The sequence below is a fragment of the Salarias fasciatus genome, chromosome 1, assembly GCF_902148845.1.
Source record: "Salarias fasciatus chromosome 1, fSalaFa1.1, whole genome shotgun sequence".
NCBI classification, from domain to species: Eukaryota; Metazoa; Chordata; class Actinopteri; order Blenniiformes; family Blenniidae; genus Salarias; species Salarias fasciatus.
This window is the reverse complement of record NC_043745.1, coordinates 5,528,149-5,537,336: the sequence shown is the minus strand read 5'-3', so window position 1 is coordinate 5,537,336 and position 9,188 is coordinate 5,528,149. Positions and strand designations below refer to the sequence as shown.

At 56.1% G+C, this 9,188-nt stretch overlaps 1 protein-coding gene across 1 annotated transcript; it reads right to left on the bottom strand.

The window, feature by feature from the left end:
* Window positions 1-279: 279 nt before the first annotated feature.
* Window positions 280-3,100, bottom strand: slc7a6os (solute carrier family 7 member 6 opposite strand). The gene is made up of 5 exons (XM_030097749.1): window positions 2,882-3,100; window positions 1,914-2,243; window positions 1,536-1,739; window positions 1,258-1,390; window positions 280-693 (listed from the first exon to the last, which is right to left on the bottom strand). Exons 1-5 carry the CDS (start codon window positions 3,068-3,070, stop codon window positions 563-565), a joined length of 987 nt encoding a protein of 328 aa, XP_029953609.1. The 5' UTR covers window positions 3,071-3,100; the 3' UTR covers window positions 280-562.
* Between the last annotated feature and the right edge of the window lie 6,088 nt (window positions 3,101-9,188).

Below are 9,188 nucleotides of genomic sequence, written 5' to 3'. Positions count from 1 at the left end.
TTGATATAACTTCGACAGTATAATGTAAAAGAACGTCAAATGTGTTATTTTCAAAGCTTTCCTTTTATTTTTTTTTTATACACATCTACATATTTACAAAAAAAAAAATCCAACAAGCATCCAAGAGAAAACAGGTGGAGGTGAAGAAAGTCGGAACCCAATTGTCACACTCACAACAGAAAACTGGTGCAGAAAAACTACCACGCACAGTGTACACACGCTCACGCACGCACACACACTACCATGCACAAAAAGCAAACACTCTAAACCCCACAGCCGCACGCATCTCGCTAACGGAAACAGAACGAAGCAACATTTCTAACACACGTCCACAAACAGCCACGCACAAAGTCACTCCACCACGGTAAAAAAAAACAAACACCAGCGACCCCCCCACACACACCAGGAGTGAGAGAAACACTTTGGCACAGAAAACAGTTTCTTCAGATGTGGATGATAAAAATCTGAGGTGAAATAATTTGCTCTTCTGGACGACACAGAGGTGGGCAGAGTGTGTGTGTGTGTGTGTGAGGGGTCAGATCCACTCGGGGGGGGGGGGGGATCAATCCGAGTCGTATTTTTCTCCGTCGTCCTCGCCGTCATCGTCGCCATGGCAACCCAGCTCGTGCAGCACCTCCCTCTGGTAGCGCTGCCAGCTCCTCCTGCTGTACGAATGCTCCTCCTCCCAATAACCTACACACACACACACACAAACGCACACATGCCGGTCAGCTGAACCACAGATCTGCGTAACACCTCCAAAATGACAAAAACACTTCAGTGTGACCACGTCACTCATGAAAATTAATCATTTAACACGAATGTGATTGCTTTAGCAAGAATTAGCTGAGGCAGCAGTAAATAGGCAAGGTGGCGGTAGTTAGCAGTAGTTATCTAATAATTAGTCGATACAGATATGGCAGTAGTTTGATGTTGTTGTACAACATTGAGCCGATTTAGCAGTTCTCCCTTATTCTTCCGTCTGTTGTTGACTCTTGGAATCTTCAGTTTCAATTTTGGAGGTTTCCTCTGGTTTGTTTTGCTGTTCTTGATGTAGTTTTGTATTTTGATCCACTGCTCGTAGTACAAAGTTCACTGAACTGAACTAAAAGTGAGATAAAGATGTGCCTTTAGTGAAAGCAACAGGGAGTCTGGAGAGGATCTGAAGGCCACCGAGCTTCCCTCACGCTGTGATTTCAATCAGTTTTTAATGAAAGAGGGATCCTTCCAGATGAGAACCACAGGAAGCAGTCGTACCACCGTAGCGCTCCTCTCGGTCGCAGTCAGAGTCGCTCTCCTCGTCTGGGTAGTCGTTCCTCCAGTTGCCCTCCTCGTTCTCGTCGTCCTCGTCTTCGTACACCTCCTCCTCGTGGACCACCAGGTCGGGAACCTGAGGAAGAGCAGCACACCTTCAGGCTGAAGCCTCCTGCGAGGATTCCTGCTTGTGATGCTGCAGACTTCAGTCCGTGACTCCATCCACTCACTCCGACGTCAGCACTCATTCATCTGTGCGTCCATCATCCATCCACACACACCAGTTCTCCCTCGTCGGCGTAGGCCCTGACGGACAGGATGTCCTGGATCCAGCCCGGCGTGGCCGTCTCCTGGTAGTACAGGTCATAAACGTAATCCTCGTCCTGCCGGCGCTCCTCGCCCGCTCGCTCGCCCGATATGTTGAGCTGCTCGCGCAGCATCTTGGTGTTGTTGCAGAGGATCACCTCAGGGTCCGACGACTGCAGCTGTGGAGAGACCAGATCTGTCACAAACTCTGAAGCTGTTCGGATCTGATGAGAACATTAATCCAGAACACCGATCTCGAACAGCAACGTTAAGTCGTGTCACATCAGAGCACTGCTCTCGTGGAAACGAGGCCTTGGCGACCTCGGCGTTTCCATCGCTGACTCCGGACTCACCTTGGCTGAAGTTTTGCTCTGCTCTTCCCCGTCCTCGTGGAGGAGGTCCACCACCTGGATTTCACCCAGACTCCAGCCCTTGGGGGTGTCCGCCCTGGGCGGCTCACCCCCGTCGGGGGGGACGGTGTCAGGGGTCTGCGGCTGGGTGGGGCTGTGCAGTCCCGCGCGGTGGCTTGACAGTATCCGGTAGCGCTCCTCCCGGCGGGTGCTCCACTTGGTGTTGCGCAGGTCTCCCGCTATCCTCAGGGAGCTGGAGGCCGAGGGCCGCAGGGCATGGACCGACCGGGGCCGGGCCAGAGCCTGTCGCACCTGCGTCTGGACCGGAGCATCCTGAGGAGGAGAGCTCCCTTCATCATTCACATAGACAACCTGCTTTCACTGGGTTAGATCTCTAAGGATTGTGTAACAGATCTGGACTGTATTCAGAAGTTCTACAACGCATTCAGTGTTAAACACTTAGCGTTACCTTATGATCTGACTAATAGATCCTGATCAATTAAAATACAGATTACTTGATCTGGTTCCACAAAGCTTCCAGACTTTAAATATGTCTGACGCCTCTACAGGCTATTACATGTTCTGATCATCTGTACTTAAAATGAGGCTGCACTCGTTTCCTTATGAAATAGTTGTAGCTTTTGTATTTGTTACTGTGTGTTTCTGTTGTTTTTAAGAAATGAGGGTATTTCAGAACCGAGATTACGTCAGAATTACGCTACACATCAACAAACAAAGCTAATAGTTAGCATGTTAGCACAGACTGGCTAAAGTAGCATAAAGCTAACAACAGGTAGCATGAGAGGCGCGTTGTTTTGTTTATTTTTTCAACGGTAAACATCACTTTGAACTCCCCCAGCCGGCCTCGTTTCCAGCCGCTTACCCGGTACCGGGCCCGACCGGGACTGAGAAGCCTTTAATCAGGCGGCAGGTTAGCCGGCCTAGCTCCGGGCTAACCTCGGGCCTCTCACCTGCGTCGCTACGGTCGCCACGAGTTTGAAGACAGAGTTCTCCACCTCGGCCTCGTTCGGCTCCGGAATGGTCTCACCGGCGCTCTGGGACGTCTCTGGTCGTATACGCTTGCATGCCAGGAGCAGAGCGTCTGCGGGGTCGGTGCCCCGTTTTCTCTTCACTCGGAGGATGGTCGTGTTTGGATCCATGTTGTGTCTGACTGCTGTCTGCCGGATGGAGCGCTCACTCCGCCTCTTATTCTGACGAGAGCGCTCACTCCGCCTCTTATTCTGACGAGAACGCTCACTAAAGAGTGAGCACTCACTCTGCCTCAAATTTGAGACCCAAGAGTAGAGCAACTCCAGGCTTGAGTGCGGGAGCGCGAACGTTGACTGCTGGTCGTGAGTTTTGATAAAAGTGATCCACAAAATCTCCACTTGTATTGTGAACGATCGCCTTATGGCAGGATCGGTGGGATGGGGGAGTGAGGAGAGTATGGCGGAGAGTGACGTTGAGGACGCTGGTGTAAAGAGGACATGAGGCAGCCAGTTGTTGGTAGGAAAATGGAGGAGCAAGGGTTTAGAGTATTGGTGAAGTTTAAAGGTGCATTAAGGAGTTCTATTTCATCCTGTCAGACCGCCAGAGGCGGTGCATAAAGCACTGAATGATCATCTTTGCGCCCTCGCAGGTCGAGAATGTATACAAACAAAGTCACCTGTGACCTCCCGGTGACCTACGTGCACCTATATAAGTCACGTGACACCGGAAGCCAGTCCCTTTTTCTTTTCTCGCATCGCAGTGGTTCGAGATCAGGACTGGTGAGCGTATGCTCGTATATCAGCGTTTTTCTACCGCTTGTTGCTGGGAGCCTCGTGACTTCGGTCGGAGCTGCAACATTGTTGCCCTTCAGAGGCTGCTCAAGCGGCTCGGCCGGCCGGCGTGTTTCCGCGCGGGTGCGGGCACCGACGGCTGGTTTCATTTTCATCTCGTTTCTTCTCCGGAGCGGACGGAGTGGTGAGTATTGTGTTTTCCAGCAGCTGTGTTCGGCTTGCGTGGGTTAATTGATGGCTCCAGTACAGCGTGTGTTCGCGTGTGTCTGTGATGCCGTGTGTGGCTGCTTGCCTTTTCTTTTTCACTTTCTCCACGAGTGGCCGTCTTCGTTCTGCTCTGCGTTGTGATTTTCCCCGCGGCTGGTGCGTCTCGGCTCGGCAGCCTGCGGGGGTTGGGGGGGCGTGTACGGCGGTGCCCCTAGGATCCCGAGTCAGGAGTGGCGTCTTCTGCCCGACCTGATTCGGCATGCTTCCTGTCTGCTCTGGTCGTGGGGGGCGTTCTCTGCCCGACCTGAAGGGATTGCGACTTCGGATGTGACGCCAGGATGGACACCCTGGCCTGCAGGGCCTGTCTGGCGCCTCTCCAACAGGACGATGGTCATGACCTTTGCTGTCCTGTCTGGGCGTTGAGCATCTGTGCCAGGGGCTTACGGAGCAGGTTTGCCCTAACTGCTTTTTGGACCCCGAGCAGTGTGCGTTTCCCGCCGTGCCGCTCTGGAGCCACCGACTGCTGCGCGGTGGGCGTTTCACGCCTTGCCGCTGGAGCCACCAACTGCTGTGCGGTGTGCGTTTCCTGCCTTGCCGCTCTGGAGCCGCCGACTGCTGCGCAGTCTGATTTCACGCCAGCCACTCAGCTGATGCGCCCGGCTACGGGGACCCCGGCGGGGGCTACCCGGAAGAGACACGTAAAGAGTGAGTCCGACCCGACGCTGGTCCTTGGAGTGTGGGTCTCACGCCTCCGTTGGTCTCCAGGAGTGTGACAGGGCCCTTGGCCCCTCGGTGGTCTGCGCTGCTCTCGCCCACCTGCATCTGGACGTTATGCTGGTTCCCGAAGCGTCAGATAGCGTTTTCTTCGAGCACCAGAGGGTGCAGCCGGCTTGTGTTGTCCCTCCGTCCTCGGAGTAGGTCAAGCAACTGCGTGCCTGTTGGACTGATACCGAGGCACTGTCGTGGTTGACGTCTGATGGCAGGGCTCCGGCGTCCATGCAGGCTGCACCTCAATATGGTCTGGGCCACATGCCCCTGTGGACCCAGCCATTGATTCTTTGATTGTCTTCTGAGGAGGCCCTTCGGTCTAACCCTCACAGCCCTGACTCACGGTGTCAGCTGACTGACGAGCTCCTACATAGGGTTTCTGATGCAGGTGCACGTAGGGGACGGATGGGTAAAGCCTTGTCCCATTTCCTGTGGATCCCTCGGCCACGCTGAAGTCCTCGGCGGTTTGGGACCAGATGCTGGGTCTGCTGGATGCATCGCTGCAGGTGTTTGCATTGATGTCGCATGAGCTGGGTCGCCTCCTTTCCACGCCTACGCTTACACGCCAACAGGTTTGACTGACGCAGTCCCTGTGGTCAGAGGCGGGTCAGAGGACCGTTAGGTTGTTCCGGTTGCTCCTCGCGAACTTTTTGGTCCGTCTGACACGACGGAGCTTGAACGCACTGCCCAAGCCGCTCGGACAAGGCACCGGCTTGTGGACCTACATATAGGCGCCCTGCGTCAGCCCGTGGCACCTCGACGGCCCGTCGGGAATCTATTAGGCGGCCGGGGGTGTCGCCTGCTGTGGGAGCGCGCCCCCGCCCCGACAGCGTGCGGCGATTGCCCAGGAACCGTGACAGTCCGGAGAAGGCAGTCCTCTCAGTGTCCTGGGCCTGCGTCATCTGCCATCGTCCCCCGGACCCTCCCAGGGTCGGGGTGAGGCCATTTGGCCGATTTTGGGTTTGTTTACCCAGTGGCAGCTGGACTACTGGACCCGCAGCACTCCGGGCGCCTGGGTGCTGGCCACACTGTCCCGGGGTTACCGCCCCTAATTCCATCGTCGGCCACCCGTACCCGGTCGGGTCACGTGGACGGTCATCCACGGCCCTCCGACAGCACGGGCACTGGATGCCAAGATCACAACGTACTGGACAAGGGCGCTTTTATGCCCGTCAACACCAGCGCGATCCGGGGGGTCTTTACTCTCGTTTTCTGGTGCTGAAGAAGACCGGCGGTTTGCGCCCGGTTTTGGATTTGAGGGGGCTCAATGTTTTTTGAAACGACTTCCGTTTCACATGCTGCGCACACAGGAGATGCTGCAGGCGATTTCCCAGGGCAATTGGTTCACATCCATTGACCTGACGGACGCATCATTTCATGTGCCAGTTGCGGCACAGCATCAGCAGTTCCTGCGGTTTGCATTCAGGGGTTGCCACTACCAGTTTCACGTCCCTCCATTTGGCCTCTCCCTGTCACCCAGGGTGTTTTCACGTTGTGTCGCTGCTGCGCTGGCTCCGCTGCAGGCGACCGGGCTGAAGATCCTCCCATACATCGACGATTGGCTGGTGTGTGCCCCCTCTCGGGCTCAGGCTGTACGAGACTCCCAGGCTGTCTTGGATCATGCCGCACGGCTGGGCCTGCGGATGAAGCTGGCCAAGGGCAGTCTCATGCCCGCGCAACGCACAGTGTTTCTGGGGGTGGAGTTGGATTCGGTAACGATGCTCGCTCAGCCCTCTGCCCGAGGGTAGACAGTATCAGGGTCATGCTGGGCCTCTTTCGCGCCGGCAGACTCCTGCCTTTCATCCTGTACCTGCGTCTTCTGGGGAAGCTCACTGCTGCCTCCACGGTCGTTCCGTTGGGTCTGCTTTCCCTGCGGCCGATGTAATGTGGCTCAACGGGTTTTGCCTGGATCCCGCCAGGGTTGTGCACAGGCATAGACAGCTCCGCGTGTCGACCCCTTGCCTCGAATCCCTGTCCCAATGGAGGAACAGGCGTAGATTGTGGCGGGTGTTCACTGGGCTCCCTTCCGTCTCGGAGGGAGGTGGTCCACACCGACGCGTCTCTCACAGGGTGGGGCGCGACGTGGCAGGGGCGTTCAGCTCGGGGGACGTGGGCCCCGACGTTGCGCCTGGACCACATCAACGCGCTGGAGCTATTGGCAGTGCAGCTTGCGTTGGACCACTTCTTACCGGTACTGTGGCACAGACATGTGTTGGTGCGTTCCGGCAGCACCACTGTGGTTCACCACATCAACCATATGGGCGGGACGCATTCTCGAAGGTTGGTGTCACTGACGCGGCAGCTTCTGTCCTGGGCTGCCCTGCGGTTTCTCAGCCTGAGGGCTGCACATATTCCGGGCACGCAGAACTTGGTGGCAGATCTTCTGTCTCGCCAGCGGCCCCGGGCCGGGGAGTGGTGGCTCCACCCACAGGTGGTCAACCGCAGTTGGGCATTGTTCAGCAAGGCTGCGGTAGATTTGGTTGTGGCCAGGGACAACGCCCATTGTCCCCTGTGGTTTTCCCTCGAGGACGGCAGTGGTCCACTGGGGCAGGATGCGCTGGCGCACGACTGGCCCCGGTCTCCCCTGTATGCCTTCCCTCCCATTCCCCTGTTCTTTCCAACTCTGATGAGGGTCCTTCACGGGGGTCACCGTCTCCTCCTGGCGGCTCCGTTTTGGCCGGGGAGGGTTTGGTTCCATTGCTGCACAGGCTCTGTTGCAGCTCTCCCGTTCCTCTGCCCTCCAGGTGGGGTCTCCTGTCACAACTAGGGGGGCGGTTGGTGCATCCCAGTCCGGAGCGCCTGCAGCTGTGGGTGTGGCCACTGCAGGGCCCGGAGTCTCCTTCTCCGAGTTTGGGGGGCAGTAGGACGCACTGTTCCAGTGCTCGTGCCCCCACCACGCAGCGCTTGTACGCGAATCTGTGGAAACTGTTTGAGGCCCGGTGCCGGGGACGGGAACTTGAGGCCGTTCGTTGCCTGGTTGCCTCTATCTTGGTCTTCCTACAGGGCCGGTTGGATAAGGGTCGCTCGCCATCCACCCTGACTGTGTATGTGGCAGGGATTTCCTGCTGGCATCAAGGGTTCCACGGTTGCTCGGTGGGCTCTGACAGGAATGTGTCTCTGTTTTGAAGAGTGCCAGGCGGCTCCATCCCCTGGCACGTCCCATAGCGCCATTGGGAGACCTGCCGGTGGTGTTGGAGGTCCTGTGGGCTGCTCCTGTTGACCACTGGGACGGGCGGATCTGAAATGACTTTCTATTTCTCTCTATTAGGACGTATTAGAGAACTGCACGCAGTGTCTATTCATGAGTTCTGCTTAAATGGAATGCTGAGGGCTCTGGTGTTACACTGTGGCCTGATGCTACTTCCCTTCCCAGGGGGGCTACAGCCAGGGGCGAGATCCACCCCCTCAAGCTGGCACGGTTGGGGCCGCCAACGGCGGATGAGCTGTTGTGCCGGTTCGTGCCTGGGATGTGTATATCCGGGCCTCAGCTTCGATGCGCCGGTCTACTTGCCTGTTTCTATGTTATAGCGGTCCTCGGAGGGGCCTGGTGCTGTCCACGCAGCGACTCACTCACTGGGTGGTGGGCGCTGTTCAACAGGCTTATGTTTCGCAGGGCCATCCCCCGCCGGATGGTGTGCGGTGTCAGTCGACCAGGGGGCTCTCCACTTCATGGGCTGCGATGGCGGGGTTCCCCTCCACGTCATCTGTGCGGCTACCTCATGGACGCCGCCGTCTACGTTCCCGGCTCTACCGAGTGAATGTGGCGGTGCATCATCCGCTTCAGGGGGTCCTGGGGCGATAGTCATCGTCTTGAGGTGAGAACTTGTTCTGCGGGGGTTGCTTTCGATTCCTCGGGACTTTGTTGGTATGTGTCATCCAGTGCTTTATGCACCGCCTCTGGCGGTCTGACAGGATGAAATAGAACGAAAGTTACGCATGTAACTACGGTTCTATGAATCCTGGATGACCGCCAGAGCGTCGGGTCCCTCGGAATCCTCGTGTGCTCGCGAGAAAGTCTAAGGGACTGGCTTCCGGTGTCACGTGACTTATATAGGTGCACGTAGGTCACCGGTGACTTTGTTTGTATACATTCTCGACCTGCGAGGGCGCAAAGATGATCATTCAGTGCTTTATGCACCGCCTCTGGCGGTCATCCAGGATTCATAGAACCGTAGTTACATGCGTAACTTTCGTTTTACAACCTTAAAAATACTTATTTTCCACCATAAATATGTTACACATTTTTAATGATGTGTACAATGTGCCCTGACATATTCATTACAAGTACCTCTTACAGCGCTAAATTGTCACTTGAAAGTTGCAGTGCTGGTCTGGCACCAGAATTTTTCTTGGGAGAATTTGAAAGGAATGACGTAATGCACGCTCCGGCTGGTTAGGTTTTGTTTTGTCCGCCATTACTCCGCCAGATGCTTAGTGAGCAACAACTGAGCAGGATCTTCCAGAAAGCAAGAAAAGACTGGCTTCTAGCACTGCCACAGCTCCAGCACAGACTCCACCAGGT

What these genes read in the sequence shown, in the direction of transcription:
- slc7a6os (XM_030097749.1), bottom strand. Translation starts at nt 3,070, where the DNA reads ATGGATCCAAACACGACCATCCTCCGAGTGAAGAGAAAACGGGGCACC. An exon ending in TGGCGACCGTAGCGACGCAG is followed by an intron (nt 2,244 to 2,881) that starts GTGAGAGGCCCG and finishes TCTCCTCCTCAG; the next exon opens with GATGCTCCGGTCCAGACGCA. An exon ending in AGAGCAAAACTTCAGCCAAG is followed by an intron (nt 1,740 to 1,913) that starts GTGAGTCCGGAG and finishes GTCTCTCCACAG; the next exon opens with CTGCAGTCGTCGGACCCTGA.